The following is a 17,971-nucleotide window of genomic DNA, read 5'->3' on the forward strand; positions in this document are numbered from 1 at the left end:
GCGGCCACTGCACTCCAGTCTGGGCGACAGAGTGAGACTCCAACTCAAAAAAAAGAGAAGGTTTTGTAGAGAAAAGGTCTTGCTATGTTGCCCAGGCTGATCTCAAATTCCTGAACTCAAGCAATCTTCCTGCCTCAGCCTCGTGAAGTGCTGGGATTATAAGCATGAGCCACTGCACCCAGCTGCATTTTTGAATTAATTTTATAGATAGTAGGAGGTATAGGGTAAGGTTCTTATTGTTTGCATATGGATGTCCAACTGTTCCAGCCCCATTCATTAAAAGATTATTCTTTTTCCAATGAATTGCCTTTGTACCTTTGTCAAAGATCACTTAAACATATAGTGTGAGGCTGTTACAAGACTATTCTATTCCATTGATCTATGTGTCTACTCTTTAATTAATACCACGATTTTTATTATAATGGCTGTACATGAAGTTGCAAATCAGGTAGCATGAATCCTCCAACCTTGCTCTTTGTAAAAACTGTTTAGGCTGTTCTAATTCTTGGGCCTTTCCATCTAACTTCTAGAATCAGCTTGTCAATGCCTATAAAAGTCTGTTGGAATTTTGGTTGGGATGGTACTAAATCTATAATTTGGGGAGAATTAACTACCTAATGATACTAATGAGTCACCTAAACCATGACTATGGTATATTTTCCTTTTATTTATACCTTTTTTAATCACAGTATATACACATATAAAATTTATAACTAATTTTTCATATTTTTTGGTGCTATAATAAATGGTACTTTTCAGTCAAGAAGGGTAGCTCACGCCTATTAATCCTAGCACTTTGGGAGGCCAAGGTGAGAGGACTGCTTGAGCCCAGGAGTTCGAGACCAGCTTGAGCAACATAGTGAGACCCCATCTCTACAAAAAAATCTAAAAAATTAGCCTGATATGGTGGCACATGCCTGTAGTCCCAGCTATTTGGGAGGCTTAGGTGGGGGATTCACCTGAGCCCAGGAGGTTGAGGCTGTGGTGAGCTTAGGCAACCACAGCTTAGGCAACAGAATGATAGTCTGACAAAAAAAAAAAGAGGTGTTTTTAAAATATCAATTTTCAGTGGTTTCAGGGAGATTATGCAACTACAGTGAATTTTTTATATGTCGATTTCATACCTGGAGAGTTTTCTAAACACATTTATTTGTCCTAATAACTTTCCTGTAGATTCTCTGGGATTTTGTACACAATAGTGTTGTCTGCAAAGAGGAATGGTTTCATTTCTTCCCCTCTGGTATGCATGCCTTTTCATTTCTTCTTGCCTTCTAGCTCTGGCTTTGATCTTGAGTCCAGTGATACACAGCAGGGCAAAGACAAATATTCTTGCCTTTTTTTTAAGAGTTGGAGTCTCACTCAGTAGCCCAGACTGGAGTGCAGTGGTCGCTCCCGGCCACCGCAGCCTTGACCTGCTGGGCTCCGGCTATTCTTCCGCCTCAGCCTTCCGAGTAGCTGGAATTACAGGCGCGCGCTACCACGCCGGGCTAATTTTTTGATTTATTGTAGAGATGAGGTCTCGCTGCCCAGGCGGGTCTCGAACCTGCGGGTTCAGGCAATTCACTCACCTCAGCCTCCCAAAGGCGCAGGATTACAGGCTGAGCCACTGAGCCCGGCTTATTCTTGCCTTTTTTCTGATGCTTAACACCTGAGATTCCTTTCCCAGAGTCTCCAGTTTCGGTGGCAACATTTTGGTTCTTAATGCAGTATAGTCACTTCTCAAAGAAGACCCCTGGGAAAAAGTCAGGAGCCTGCAGAAGCATGGTTACAATGTGGGCAGATCAGGGCCCAGCTAAGTTGCTCTGGCTGTGCAGGAGGGTAAGCTGCTGCAGCTCTGGGCCTGTAGAAAACGCTGAGGACCCCAGTCCTCTGAGAAGTCCTTGGGGGCTAGGCAGGCTCCCTAGGTCACAAATGCCCACAGACAGGCCATCCTTGTTTATGGCCATCCTTTCAAACCCTGGGCAGAGTGGCAAGGCAGCACTGATAGACTCCTGAGAAACGGAACCAGAAATCCAGTTGATGTTGCTTATGAAGAGTTTGGTTCCTGGAGATAACTAAGTTGGAGGTTTGGAGTGATGTGGCTAGGGGCACGGGAACCTTGGTAAGCACCCAATCAGTGTTTCTCATAGCCCTGTAGGAATGCATCCTATACTAGCAGAAAACTCTCTGCCCCATGGGATAGGCCCAAGCACCACCTGCCTTCATCTCTAACTTCAGGTCCTCTGGTGGGCTTGGCTGCAATGTGGCCTCTGAGCTCAATGCAGTTAACTGCACATATCTGGTGGTGTATGTGCCAGAGTATCCCCTGCCACCCAGCCTCAGATATGGCCTCTGGAGGATGGCTCTGACCTCCTACTCTGCAAGCCTCCTAGTGTGGAGGGACACTGAACACTCCACTTGGGTACAGCTCTCATTGTTGTGTCCCTCAAACTCAGGCTCCAGCTTCTCCTTTATGGGATCTCCCAGGGACCCAGATAGCCACCATGCCTTGCCCAAGCTGCCCTTCTGCAGGGATCATGAGCCCATGGGCTTCCACAAGTGCCCATCATGTCACGTTCACACTGTGGCACCCAAGAAAGAAAGAAATTCATGCTTCTGATGTACATTTCTCTTGAGATCTGAATGTGCACAGAGTGGCCATGGTCCTGAGAGTAAGGTTTCACTTGCTGCTATTTTTTGCAAGTAGAAGGGAGATGGTCATTCCAGACCCAGATTTGTTGTGGTGCCACCTTAAAGCACCACCTAGTGGTGAGGGGTTTTAACCTTGAAACTGAGGGTAATAGTCTTTTTCTTAAAGATTCTAACAGTAAAAATTAATGACTGTAAGCAGTGACAACTATCACTATTCTCCATATCACCACACCAGAAACAGGAAGAACTCAAATGTGGACATGAATTAGAAGTCTATCTCAGTCTTAAAAAGAAAGGAGAAAGGTTGAAAACCATCTGCTCCTGCTGATTTATGAACAGCCAGTCATATCAAGTGCAAGTTCACTTGTGAATGCTGCTTGTTACCCAAAAATGGGAATGAAGAAACTTGAGGGGTCACGTGAGACACGCCCATGAAAACAGCAGCATCAAAGCCCCTGAGACAGATCTGTGAGCAAATTCTGTCACTGTGGCTGTGCCACGCATTCTCATGAATCCCTGCCACTGAGGAAGTGAAGGGTCATCTAGCCTCCAGACCTGAATGGGGAGGCTGACTAATAACCCACCATCAAGAGTCTCACCTGGGTCCAGACACATGAACTTGCAGCACTCTTTGGGGTCTTTGCGGTACTGCTGGCAGGCCTGGGGCCGCTCACAGAGGGCGGCCACACACATCTCAGGCTCCCCTCCATGGCAGGTGCAGCTCAGGCACGGATCATCCCCTTTGGGGGTGAAGTAGAAACCTTCATCCACCACATTGTCCTTGATGTCAACGCACGTTTGACCTGCAATGAGCACACGTGTACAGATGTATGTGTGACCCACGAAGGAAGCCCTGACCCTCCCCACTTGGAACTGGGGGATTGAAAAGGCAACGGAGCAGTTAGATTGTGCTGTAACTCTGTCCAGTGCTGCCCCACCACACAGGGAGTGGTTTTCTAAGAGCAGTTGCCACAACACACTGTTATGACAGAGCACATCTTGCCAGAGCAAATGTAGGCCACAGAGTGTCACAGAGCTCAAGAGGGTTAGGACAGAGAATGCCAGATTACAAGGCAAAGGTCCCTGTCCTTTGGAATTTGCTTTGGAGTTTCCTTAGTAGTTTACTTATGAGATTTCCTCAATTCTGAGATATAGCTGCTGTGCCTGTTAACCATTTTAAAACAGAATATGTTTCAAACAAATCTCCAAGGAAAGCGCCAGTTCTGTTTAGGAAGATGGTCCAGTGGACTTGAGACACACATGGTAGACTCTGCGCAGAGCTGACCTGGGACTAGAGTAAGAGGAATGGCCATGGCCAAGGACAAGGAGGGAACTGAAAACCCAGAGCTTTCAGTTGAAAGGCAGACATGACAAATGCCTAGGAGAAGGGACGAGGGATGAGGAGGACCTTGACGGGATACATATTCAGTGAAAAGCAAAGGGACATGAGAAGGAAGCTTGTTCCAGTCTCCAAATGGTATGAGGATGTCTAAAGACTCTTCTGAAATTTCACAATTTCTGTGTCTCACTTAAGACTGGGGTCAAATATACAACATTTATGTGATCAGAAACTCCCAGGGCAAGATAGTCACATAAAATTATTCCCTGCTAAAACAGAGAAAAAAGAATGAGAAAAATGAACACAATCCTCAGAGAAATGCAGGATACCATCAAGCACACCAACATATGTGAAATGGAAGTGCCAAAAGGAAAGGAAAGTAGAAAAATAATCAAAGAAATAATGGCTGAAAACTATCCCAATTCACTGAAAAACAAAAACCTATACATCCAGGAAGCTTAACGAACTCCATGTAGGATAAATGTAAAAGATCAATAAACTGACACAACATAGTAAAAATGTTGAAAATCAAAGACAGTGAAAATCTTGAAAGCTACAGACAGAAAATGACTTTATAAGGGGTCCCCAATAAAATAAACAATGACTTCTCAGCAGAAACAATAGTGGCCAGAGGCAGTGGGATAATATATTCAAAGTGCTCAGAGAAAGTTGAAAACCTAGAATTCATATCCAGCTAAGCTATTTTCCAAGAAGCAAAAGCAAAATAAATACTTTTCCAGACAGACAAAAACTGAAAGGATTTGTTATGTGCAGATCCACCTTATAAGAAACACCAAAGGAAGTTCCTCAGACTAAAAGCATGTGACCCTCCCAGATAGTAATTCAAATACACATGCGAATAACAAAGAAAACCAGTATATAACTATAAATTACAGTTTTTTGGTTTTTTTTATTTTATTTTAGAGTTAGAGTCTCACTCTGTCACCCAGACTGGAGTGCAGTAGCCGCTCCTGGCCACCACAGCCTCGACCTGCTGGGCTCCGGTGATCCTTGCGCCTCAGCCTTCCAAGGAGCTGGAATTACAGGTGCGCACTACCACGCCCAGCTAATTTTTTTTTAATTTATTGTAGAGATGAGGTCTCGCCTGCCCAGGTGGGTCACGAACCCGTGGGCTCAGGCAATCCACTCTAAATTACAGTTTAAACCGGTATTTTTTTACTTTTATTCTCTTAACTGATTTTAAAAGCAATTGTATAAAATATGTATATAATGTCGTATTGGGTATATAATACATAGAAATATACATATATTTGCCGATAATAGCACAAAGGTGATATGTGGGAGCAAAACTATACTAGACTAAAGAATCTTGACCTAAATCTCATACCTTATTAAAAAGTTAACTCAAAAATGCATCACAGACTTAAATGTAAAACATAAACCTAAAAAACATTTAGGAAAAACTCTCTTCAGAACATAAGGCTAGGCAAAGAGTACTTGGACTTGACACTAAAAGAATCCTCCATAAAAGGAAAAGCTGATACCTAGGGCTTGAATAAAATTAAAAATTTTGTTTCTAAAAGTTCATGTGAAGAAGATAAAGACAAGCCACAGGTTAGGAAAAATATTTGCAGTAAAAAAAATAAATGCTAAGAGAAAATGGAAAAATGACATGAACAGATATTTCAACAAAGAGAACATACAGATGGCAAATAAGCACAAGGTTTTAACATTGTGAGCCTCAGGGAAATGCAAATTAAAACTGCAAGGAGCTAGTACTGCATACCTAACAGAATGACATGAAAAACAGTGAAACCAACAAGCACTGGGGAGGATGTAAAGAAATTAGATAACTCATACATTGCTGGTAGAAATATAAAATGGATAAGTTTGCTTGTTTCTTAAAAAACTAAACATGTAACTACTATACGAATTAGCAACTGCAATCCTAGGCATTTGTCCCAAAGAAATAAAAACCTATGTTTGCACAAAAACCTATAAACAAATGTTCACAGCAGCTTTCACTGTAAAAGCCAAAAACTGGAATCAGTCTACATGCCCTTAAACTGTGGGGGAAAAAAATCATGAAATGCTGCTCAGCAATAAAAATGAATAAATTATTAATATAAGTAACAATTCAGATTAATGTAAGTACTCTCCAGGAAATTATGAGCGAAAAAAGCCAGCCCCAAATGTGGCTCCATTTATAGAACATTTTCTACCTTATGATTTGATGACCAACAATGGCCAGGCCATATATGTATGACCAAAGACCTCTCCCTGATCTACTACCTCTGCAGCAACCAGCCAAAGGCAGTCAGGATCTGGTCAGTGATCACCAGCTTGCTGTCTATTTTGTGTGCATTACTTCCAACTCAAAACCCACCAGAGAAAGACAAATGTGCTCCATAAACTAATCACCTAAACTGCCCTGCTTCCAACCAGAGAACACCTGGAAACTTAGGTCCCTAGTGAGAAGTCTCTGTACTTGATCTAATTCCAGATGGTAGAATGGCAGGAGCACTAGTGAAGGCCCAATCCTAGAGACTCAGGACACTGGGCCTGCTGTGATGTAATCAGAATATCAGCTCCTACCACTACTGAGTCACACAGTGGACTATTGCTAGGAGAGCTGCAAGAGTCAAAGATGTGGCCCAAAGGGATGACTGAGTGTGGAAGGTGGAGCAGACATTAAGAACCCTCTGACAAACCAGCCCCCACACCAAATGCAAAGCATCACTATTGATTGTAAAGCCTGGGGTGCACTGAGGGTGCCAACAAACCTCAAGACCAGCTCAATCCCCACCCAGAGTAACACATCCTCACTGTACTAAAGACCTCTTTGCACTAAAGGCCTAGAAGGAAAGGCACAGCCATTTGCAAACATCAAAACTATCAAACTCGGTCTCTATCGTTCCACATGGTGTCTGACAGCCTGTAATCCCGCACCTTTGGGAGGCTGAGGTGAGTGGATGGCCTGAGCCCGCGGGTTCGAGACCCGCCTGGGCAGCGAGACCTCATCTCTACAATAAATCAAAAAATCAGCTGGGCGTGGTAGTACATGCCTGTAATTCCGGCTACTTGGAAGGCTGAGGCAGAAGGATCACCGGAGCCCAGCAGGTCGAGGCTGCGGTGACCGGGAGCGGCCACTGCACTCCAGTCTGGGTGGCAGAGTGAGACTCCAACTCAAAAATAAATAAATAAATAAATAAGCCCAGAGAAAAACATCATGCTCCAAAGACAAAACAACCAACAAAACCAGACCCAATATGATACAGAAGAGGGAACTATCCCACAGGAAATTTAAAATAACTATGATTAATATGTTAAAGGCTCCAAAGGAAAAGGTAGACAATATATAAGATCAGGAAATAGGAAATCGGCTGATATGGGAACTATAAGAAAGAATCAAATAGAAACCCTAGAAATTGAAAAACAGACAAAATGAACAAAACAGATGAAGAATGCCTTCACTGGGCTCATAAGTAGAATTAACATAGCCAAGGAAAGAATGAGTAAACTTGAAAACAGGTCAAGAGAAATTACTCAAACTGAAAGACTAGGAGACTTAAGAGATATGACAACCAGATGCAATGCATGATTCTGGACTGGACCAACGAAAAAACAGCTATAAAGGGTATTATCAGAGTAACCGACAAAACTGGAATAATGAATTGTGAATTACTGTATGGCACTGCATCCATGCTAAGTGCCCTGATTTTGATCAATGGACTATGGGTAAACAAGAGAGTGTCCTTGTTCTTAGGAAATACACACAGATTTAGATAATGGTAAAAGAGGATGTTTTCCAACTCACTATATAAATATTCCCAGCAAAATAAGAATAGAAAGGTACTTCCTTAACCTCATCAAAGGGATGTATGTATTTTTTTTTTTTTGAGTCAGGGTCTCACCCTGCCATCCAGGCTGGAGAGCAGTGGCAAAACATAAGTGTGATTCTCCCGCCTCAGCCTCCCTAGTAGCTGGCACTATGGGTGCATGCCTCTACACCTGACTAATTTTTTTGTTTGTTTTTGTCAAGATGAAGCCTCATTATGTTGCCTAGACTGGTCTTGAATTCCTGGGTTCAAGCGGTACTCCTACCTCAGCCTCCAAAAGAGCTGCGATTACAGGCATGAGCCACTGTGCCTGGCCCCAACTCACTTTATAAAACAATAGCCAGGCGCAGTGGCTCATACCTGTAATCCCAGAACTTTGAGAAATGGAGGTGAGAGAACTGCCTGAGCCTACAGGTTCAAGATCAGCCTGGGTAACATGGTAAGACTTTGTCTCTACAATAAATCAAAAAAATTAGCTAGGCGTGGTGGCGCAAGCCTATAGTTCCAGTTACTTGAAAGGCTGAGGTGGAAGGATCACCTGAGTCCAGCAGGTCGAGAATCCAGTGGTTGTGAGCGTGCCACTGCACTCTGGCCTGGGTAACAGAGTGAGACTCCGACTCAAAAAAAAAAAAAAAAAAAAAACCATAAACATGATGCAAACAAGTCAATGTAGTCCTAGCTGCTTGGGAGGTTGAGGCGGGAGGATCACATAAGCCCAGGAGTTTGAGGCTTTAGTGCACTAAGACTGTGCCTGTGAATAGCCACTGTACTCCAGCCTGGGCCATAGAGTGAGACCCCATCTCTAAAAACAAAATAACAAGACAAAGAGAGTATAGAAATGGAATGTAACAGGCCAGGATCACTTCTTAAAAGTTCCAAAAATTTAAATAAAATATCAGCAAACCAAATCCAGCAGTATAATATATATATACAAAAACCATGAGGATGGTTTAACATTAGAAAATCTATTTAAGCCAGGCTCGGTGGCTCAGCCTGTAATCCTGCGCCTTTGGGAGGCTGAGGTGAGTGGATTGCCTGAGCCCGCGGGTTCGAGACCCGCCTGGGCAGCGAGATCTCATCTATACAATAAATCAAAAAATCAGCCGGGCGTGGTAGCGCATGCCTGTAATTCCGGCTACTTGGAAGGCTGAGGCAGAAGGATCACCGGAGCCCAGCAGGTCGAGGCTGCGGTGGCTGGGAGCGGCCACTGCACTCCAGTCTGGGCGACAGAGTGAGACTCCAACTCAAAAAAAAAAGAAAATCTATTTATATAAAATAAGAAATGAACAGATATAGTAAAGAAGAAAAACCACATAACTCCAACAAACACATTTAAAAAAATTTAATGAAAATTAATATGTTTTTGTAACAAATATTCCCGGCAAAATAGGAATAGAAAGATACTTCCTTAACCTCATCAAAAGTATGTTCTACAATTATATAGAATGTATTCCATTTCTTGCTGACATAGTAAAAGCATTCTCATTTAAGTTTAGAAGACAATCATATTCACTACCACTACTTCTAATCAGCACTGTACTAGAGACTTCAGCAAGAAAAGTTAACACCAGGAAAAATAAAAAAAGTAAAGAACTAAAAGTTAAAGATTTAAAAGAAGAAACAAAATGTCTTAAATAGAAAATCTAGAAAAATCAAAAAATAAAAGCATAAGGAAATTCAGAAAACTTACCCTAAAATTCATTTAGAGGAGAAAAAGGCCAAGGATAGGCAACATAATAGTCAAATACAAAGTAGAGAAGTCATAATACAGCTATCAAGATTGATCGTGAAGCTATAGCAAGACAAAAGCATGGCACTGACGCACAATCGACAAGATAGTCAAGGGTCAGAATGGACTCCAGAAACAGATTCAGACATGCATGAAATCCTAATCCATAACACAGCAGCAAGGAAGGGCGTGATGCTTCACATGGATGCTGCTGAGATCATTAGCTGACTCTTTATGTTAGTGGCTGCCGGTGGCCCCCAAAGCTGATTCCATCCCCTACCCCATCACAGAGAAGGACCAGACAGAAGCAGGGGCCGTGCCCTTGGTCAGCACAGCCATATCTTGAGTCCCTAAAGTTGAAAGAGACCTTAATGTGGAATTTGGGTGAACGGGTTGTCAGAGGGACAGAGAAGGATCTGTGACACCATAGACTGGGGAAGAGGCAGCAAAGGAGACAAGCCAAATCAAGAAGCAGAAAGGATTGCAGAAGGATCTGAGAAAGTTGGGGGAGGCAACCATCGGACTCAGATATACCACAGATGCCAGGGATTGGTAAGTCTTTGGATCTCCATTCCCTTTTAATCTCCTAACAACACTGAAGCAGGAACATTCTATCCTGGGAAAGAGAATCGTGGGCTCAGAGAGGCCGAACAGCTGCCCAGAATACAAAGCTATAAATGGTCTGGGTTCAAGGTATAAGGCGGGCAGGGCGTCCACTCCAACATGGCATAGCACGCACACCTCAGAGTCCAATGAAGCATTCCCCAAGAAGGCATGGTCAGGGGGCTTACTTCTTTTACACAGAAATGAAGACTTCTCATAACAGCTCTCAGCATGCCAGCTGTGGAGGTCATGGTGTCGCAGGGTGGGAAAGTGGAAGCATTGGAGCTGTGCACAGAATACGTTGTCATTCTCAGATATGGCCGAGGCGAAGATGGGGTCTGGGGGCAGGAACACCTCCGAAGAGCCTGTGGGGCCAGAGAGCATAACATGTCAGCACATGAGTCACATGCAGTCTTCAAGGGACCAAGGCATCAGACAAGACTACCAAAGAGCATGTGGACTGTCAAGTGCTGGTGGTCACTGCAGTCCAGCGTTCGCTCAGGACTCCCCAGCTTCTGGGAGTGGCTCCAGGCACTGGGCCTGTCTAGGGCTGCTTCTGTGAGACCACAAACACACAGATCTGAGAAGTGCTACTCTGAGCACCAGAAGAAAGCATCAGATCGGGGTTACCTGGTGGTATTCAAAGTCAGAGCAATAACATGAATAACAAAGTAAAAGGATTATAACACACTGGATCAGAATGCACGCATTCACAGATGCAAATAGACAGACAAATTAACAGACAGACAAATAGGGAAATGGGTAGGGGAAACAAATAGGCAGGGAAAGGTGAAAGCCCCCCACCCCAGGACAGAATACTGGAAGTCTCCATCTTGCACCTGTGAGGAACATACCACTTGGGCAGAGTCGTGGGCTCCAACATCCCCAGAAACATCAGCATTCCTAGTAGGCAGGCTGGAGGGAACACCTGGAAAGCACTGGCTTCCTGGGATACTTGCTCACCCACTCAGCTCCTGCCCTCCACACCAGGGAAAAGGCGCTCAGAAACTGCTCTATCCTTGCCACTGAGGATGTGCCTCTCTTCTGCCATGTCCCAGGGCCTACTCTCTCCTCTGCACAGCCCTCCATGCCTGGGCCACCATGATTTCTTGAGGCTCACCTGATCCAGGTCACTAGAAATACAAAGCAAGCTTTTCCAGAAAGCAGAATAACCAACATCAGGCTCTCACATTCTTATGACAGCAGTGCAGTTCACCCCTTTAATAAGACTAGGCATTTCCACCCACATCCTTCTAAGCTCTGGTTACTTCCAGCACTAAACATAGGACTCAGTTTGAAAAGATCGATGATTCTGAAGGCAGGTCTATTCTGTGCTCTGCAGAGGGCAGGGGACTGGCTCTCAAGAAACACCAAGGCCTGCAAGGCCTGTTCCTGGCTGGCAGGCAGCCACTGTGACAGCTGCATCCTGTTCCCAGAAACATCGGGCATTCTGCCTGCCTCATCTGCATGTGTCAGATTCGTAGGAGGGCAGGGACGAGTGGCTCTCTGGAGATGTCTTCCATACCACCTGGAGGGCTCATCTCCACTGCCTAGTGGGTGCCGCCACCAGCACACTAAGCACTGCTATCCCACCTTTCCTCCAGAGGCCCCATTTCCCAACCAGGCCTGAGGCTCTGTACACCCCCTCATCTCCCACAGATGCCTCTTCACCTAAGTAGCACCACACCCCTTTAAAAACTATCCTCTTCAATATTTGGCTTCTTATTCCATGGGCTAATCTTCAACTTCAAAACCCAAGTTCTCAGTGCTGAAGTCAGCTGCCAACTCTGAGCTCCTGAGCACAACTGCTGTTCATGACGGTGAAACTCAAACTAAGGCCACAAATGACCTCTCAGGGCAGAGACTTGGGACCTAGGTCCACTCCAAAAGCTGCCTGGACCAGGGCAGAGTCAAGCTGGAGGGTGGCTCAGGCAATCAGCAAAATGGGGTTCACACAAGACTTGGGTTCAGGGCCTAATGAGCTACATGTAGTTGGAGCACATAGTGTCACCCTCACGTTAGTGAGCTGCCTCAGCATGTGTGCAGCACACCCACCCAGGGAAGCTGCTGGAGGTCAAGCCTAGGTGCTGACTGGGGGCTGGTCACACAGCTCCCCCCAAATGCAGCCTTGCAGAGGGAGCAGACACCCACCACAGACACGTGGTATGTGTAGTGGAAGCAGGCTGGCACTGCTAGCACTAACGCACCCCTGCCAGGGGCCAAACACCAGCCCAGGCCAGAATACACCAGGAATGAGCCCCAAAAGTGGACAGGAGTATCCCAGAAAAGGCTCACAGTGACAGCTAAGAGCAAGGCAGCCTGTGGGGCTACAGGCCAGGAGTGGTGGTGGGTAAGGAAGAAAGGGAAGGGAGCTGCCATCCTCGGTGTAATTGTGACTGCCATGAGAAATGAGAACCAGGAACAACAGCAGGGGCAGAGCGGAAAAGGATTCTCCGGCAGTTGTGTAAGGAGAGATGGGGTTGGGGCCAGGAGACCTGCCAGAGGCTATCAGGTAATGAGGTGAGTAATCATTAGGGTGTCAGGTAAGATGGGGGCTGCAGGCTGATGACAAGTGATAAGACCCTGGACCTATATGAAATGGGGTGGGGTATGAAAGAAGCCAGGAGGACTCCCCGCCCTTTACTGGTGATGATGCCTACAGGCTTTTCTCTTGGGCCTGCCACTGCCTCCTGGACACCCCCACCCCATCCTGCTCTTCTTGAAGGACCCCTGGCCTGGAGAAAGGTACTGTGAGCACTGGGAGCCATCTTTTACCCACAGAACCCGTCTCCAAACCTCCTCCAGGATGTCCCTCCTCACCCACTGATACTGTGGCAAGATCCAGTTCTCACCTTGATAGGGTGGCAGCAAGCTTCCAGTCAGTTCTCTTACTCATTCACATCTGAGTTGCTCAGCACAGCTCTACAGGCCACCTAGGGCTGGGCCATTGCCAGCCACAGGATACCTGGCTCCTGAGTTTGATATGCAAGGGCATCTGAACGCCACCTAACTGCCTCTACCATGTCTCCTGCACATGTGAACAGCCACTGCCACCTTCGTGTCTGCCCCCAGCCCACAAGTCCCCACCAATCCTGCAGCAGGGGAATCCTCACTCATTTTTCTGAACCCATGAACACCCCTTCCTGCCTTGTCACTTTAGCACCCACAAAACAACCCTGCATGGGCTTACCTCCCTAATGCCCATGATAGAGGCAGCTGCCCCACTCTGTGACTGTCTTCCCTCTGGAAATTGCAGCCTGAAGCCAGGTGTCCTTATTCCAGCCTGATGACCACCTCATTCAGAAGGCAGGGTCTCTGCACTGCCCTTCCAGCAGCTGCTAGATTGGCCTGGCCTCTCGCTCACTGTGGACTAGGGCTTCTAGATGGTAGGTCCCACAGACTGGTCCAGGACCACCATCTTGTCTACTGACCTCACTGGCCAGGACCCTACAACATGGCCATGTCTCCCCTGGGTACTGGTCACATCTGAAAAGTTGTTGGGAAGACAAGAAGGCTCCTTCTAAGTCATTCACCTCCTGATCTCAGCCAATGTGTGATGCAAGTTAGCACCAGTGGTGTGGGTGCTGAGAAATAAGGGGATAAATGGGGCAGAGGCACTGAGCAAATCTTAAACAAACAAGTCATACAACACATGAACACTCTATGTGTTTCTACTTTTATATTTTAAAATAATTATCAAGTATGAATAACCAGAAATAGAAGTGACACTGTCAGCAGTAATGATGCAAGGCCCCCGTGGAGTGGTGTGTGGGAAAACGTGGACAATTCTTTCTAGACAACAAGTATCTGTATTTTTTCAAAGTTTCTACACAAATGTTATAAAAACACTGGCCCCATGTCCTCTGGTGACAGTTGTCTCCAGGCATACCAGGACCTGTTGCTGTCAAACTGCAGGGTCTCAGCACCCCGGGGCAGGGCTCAGAGGCTCACATGGACCTGGAGAAGAGTCTGTGAGCGTGTCCCTCAAGGCCCAGGCAGCCAAAGGGGAGTGAGCTCCACACTTAAAATGTATATGGTGGTGCTGACAGATATGCATAATAAGTATGTGTATTTATATAATATTACTCATGTACCATTGTGCTGATCCATAGCACATGTCATAAAACAGAAAGACAGTGGACAATACGTAGATGAAACACACATTTTAAAATATCTTACTGAGAGGACTTCCTAGTATTCTTAGCTAATATCCTCAGACACAACATGTTCTTAGGGAAGGTTCATCACTAGCAATGAAAGGTTTGAATCCACTCACCATGGTTTTCCTGACAATTTTTTTGGGGACAAACTCCTCAGATCCCACTGGCACCCTCTTGCACCACATCTGTGAGAAGGGCTGGCCAGGCCACGTTCTTTGCTTGCTTGTATTTTCACTACTGTATTCTTTTCACTCTGCAGTTTCTTGGGGTTTTTTTGGTTTTGTTTTTGGCAGAAATCTTCTTAAATGCGTTGGTACGGAATTTTTTAGAAATATACAAAGGTAGAGAGAAAAGTGCATGCATCACCGAGTGGCTCCAGCACTGACCCACAAATGGCTGTTTGGTCGTCTCACCCCTTCCTGGACACCCTTCCCTGCAGACATCAGAGGGGCTTGCTCCTGCACACAGGTGCACAGGTGTGCGGCCCCTAAACTTACATAACCACAACACTTGCTACACCTGAGAAAAGGTATCTGCAAAAGTCCTCATTCTAATTTCCTTAATTGTCCCCTGAAAGTTTTTTATAAGCCCTCAATTAATTGAGTGCCACCAAGATTCAAGTGCCACATTTGTTTTTTTCTACCAAGACACTTTTGTTGTAGATAGAAATGGAAAATTCACCAATAAAAAATTTATTAGGTCGGGTTTGGTGGCTCAGCCTACAATCCCAGCACTTTGGGAGGCCGAGGTGAGTGGATTGCCTGAGCCCACGGTTTGAGACCAGCCCGGGCAACTTGGTGAGACCTTGTCTCTAAAACAAATCAAAAATTAACCGGGCGTGGTAGCAAGCACCTGTAGTTCCAGCTACTTGGAAGGCTGAGGCAGAAGGATCACCAGAGCCCAGCAGGTGGCCATGAGCATGCCACTACACTCCAGCTTGGGCAACAGTGACACTCCAAATTGAATAAAAAAAAAAAAATTATTAAAATCCTTACAAAGCATGGATAAACACCATTTGAATATATATATTTTTAGAAATTTTATTATGCAAATATAACTGTAAATTTAAGAATAGAAATGAGATATCCAGCCAGGCTCGGTGGCTCAGCCTGTAATCGCGCGCCTTTGGGAGGCTGAGGTGAGTGAGAGGACTGCCGAGTCCGCGGATTAGAGACCCGCCTGGGCAGCAAGACCTCATCTCTACAATAAATCAAAAAATCGGCCGGGTGTGGTAGTGCATGCCTGTAATTCTGGTTACTTGGAAGGCTGAGGCGGAAGGATCGCGGGACCACAGCAGGTCGAGGCTGCGGTGGCCAGGAGCGGCCACTGCACTCCAGTCTGGGAGACAGAGTGAGACTCCAACTCAAAAAAAAAGAAAAAAAGAAATGAGATATCCTACTTACAGATGCATAAAACTGTCTTTTTTGACTCATATCATATAACAAAGGTCAAGTCAATCAATATTAATCCAGATAATAATAAAAACAGCCCTAGAAAAACTAATGGTCAAATTAGGTGTCAAACTAGTGATTAAAATGGTTAATAGTTTTTTCGTGGCTATTGTGAATGGGATTGTACTTTTTATTTAGTTCTCTGCCTGTTTGTTGTAGGTATGTAAGTATGCAACTTTCTTTTCCATTTTTATATTGTACCTTGAGACTCTGCCAAAGTCCTTTATCAATGCAAAGAGGTTTTTGACAGATTCTCTTGGATTTTCAAGGTTAGGATCATATCGTCAGCAAAGAGGGATAAATTGACTTCTCTTCCTATTTGGATACCCCTGATTTCCATCTCTTGTCTGATTGCTCTAACTAGGACTTCCAAAACTATGTTGAATAGGAGGGGTGACAGTGGGCAGCCTTGTCTTGCTCCGGTTTTCGGGAAAATGCTTCCAGTTTCTGTCCACTTAGCAATATGTTGGCTGTGGGTTTATCATAGATGGCTCTTACTATTTTGAGGCATGTTTCCTCTATGCCTAGGTGTTCGAGGGTTTTTATCAAGAAGGGAGGCTGGATTTTATCGAAAGCTTTTCCTGCATCTAATGATATAATCACGTGGTTCTTGTTTTTACATCTGTTGATATATTTAATTACATTTATGGTCCTGCAGATATTGAAACAGTCCTGCATCCTGGGGATGAAGCCTACTTGGTCATAGTGGATGATTTTTGAGATATTGTTGGATCCCATTTTGCTAGAATATTTTCTTTCTTTTTTTTTGAGTTGGAGTCTCACTCTGTCACCCAGGATGCAGTGCAGTGGCATACTCACAGACACTGCAGCCTCGACCTGCTGGGCTCAGGCCATCCTTCTGCCTCAGCCTTCCACGTAGCTAGAACTACAGACACGTGCCACCACACCCGGCTAATTTTTTGATTTATTGTAGAGATGAGGTCTCACCAAGTTGCCCAGGCTGGTCTCGAACCCGTGGGCTCAGGCAATCCTCTCGCCTTGGCCTCCCAAAGTCCTGGGATTATAGGCGTAAGCCACCATGCCCGGCCCGATTTGCTAGAATATTGTTAAGTATTTTTGCATCTATGTTCCTCAGGGATACTGGCCTGTAGTTCTCTTTCTTTGTTGGATTTTTACCCAGTTTGGGTATTACTGTGATGTTAGCTTCATAAAATGATTTGGGGAGAGTTCCATCTTTCTCGATTATCTGGAATACTTTCAATAGGATTGGTATCGGCCCCTCCCTGTATGTTTTGTAGAATTCTGTTGGAAATTCATCTGGTCAAGGGCTTTTTTTTGGTAGGTAGTTTTCTTATGACAGAGTCAACCGCCTGGGTTGTTATTAGTCTATTTAGGATCTCAATTTCTTCTTGTTTCAACCCTGAGAGGTTGTGTGATGTTAGAAAGTCCTCCATTTCATTCAGGTTATCGAGTTTGTTTCTATACAGGTGTGCACAGTAATCTCTGATAATCATTTGTATTTCTTCAGGGTCATTTGTGACTTGATTTTTTGCATTTCTGATTGTGCTTATTTGGGCTTTTTCTCTCTTTTTTTCCATCATTCTGGCTAGGGGTCCATCAATTTTGTTTATCCTTTCAAAGAACCAGCTTTTTGTTCTATTTATTTTTTTCTATGGTATTTTTGTCTTCTATGTCCCATATTTGAGCTTTTACTTTGGTGATCTAGATTCTTCTGCTCAAGTTAGGGTTTTGGTCGCCTTGCCTTTCCAGCTCCCTTAGGTGGTTTGTTAGGCTTTCAACTTGTTCTCTTTCTATTTTCTTGATGTGTGTCCGAAGAGATATAAATTTCCCTCTTAGTACTGTTTTCATGGCATTCCAGAGGTTTTGGTAAGATGTTTCTTTGTTTTCATTTGTTTCCAGGAATCTTTTAATTCCTGTTTTGATTTCTGTGTTGACCCAGAAAATACCTTGGCATCTTCCTAACCAGAGAAGTGAAAGATCTTTACAATGAAAACTAGAAAACATTGCTCAAATGACACAAACAAAAGGAAAAATATTCGGTGCTCATAGACTGGAAGAATCAACATTGTTGAGATGTCCATTCTACCAAAGGCAATCTACAGATTCAATGCCATACCCATTAAATAACCAACATCATTCTTTTCAGACCTAAAACATCAATACAGAAATCCATATGAGCCTGGCTCGGTGGCTCAGCCTGTAATCCCACACCTTTTTTTTTTTTTTTTTTTTGAGTTGGAGTCTCACTCTGTCGCCCAGACTGGAGTGCAGTGGCG

General features: G+C 44.6%; 1 protein-coding gene across 1 annotated transcript in view; it reads right to left on the minus strand.

The window, feature by feature from the left end:
- DGCR2 (DiGeorge syndrome critical region gene 2) overlaps positions 1-17,971 on the minus strand; it is a 79,666-nt gene that overhangs the window by 7,410 nt on the left and 54,285 nt on the right. The window contains exons 6-7 of the mRNA XM_008055787.2: positions 10,291-10,467; positions 3,231-3,434 (exon numbers count right to left, since the gene is read on the minus strand). Coding sequence (XP_008053978.1) covers positions 3,231-3,434; positions 10,291-10,467 — 381 coding nt within the window. The remainder of the gene's footprint in view (positions 1-3,230; positions 3,435-10,290; positions 10,468-17,971) is intronic.

This window comes from Carlito syrichta, unplaced genomic scaffold (genome assembly GCF_000164805.1).
Source record: "Carlito syrichta isolate Samal-C Ts95f unplaced genomic scaffold, Tarsius_syrichta-2.0.1 Scaffold301954, whole genome shotgun sequence".
Taxonomy (NCBI): domain Eukaryota; kingdom Metazoa; phylum Chordata; class Mammalia; order Primates; family Tarsiidae; genus Carlito; species Carlito syrichta.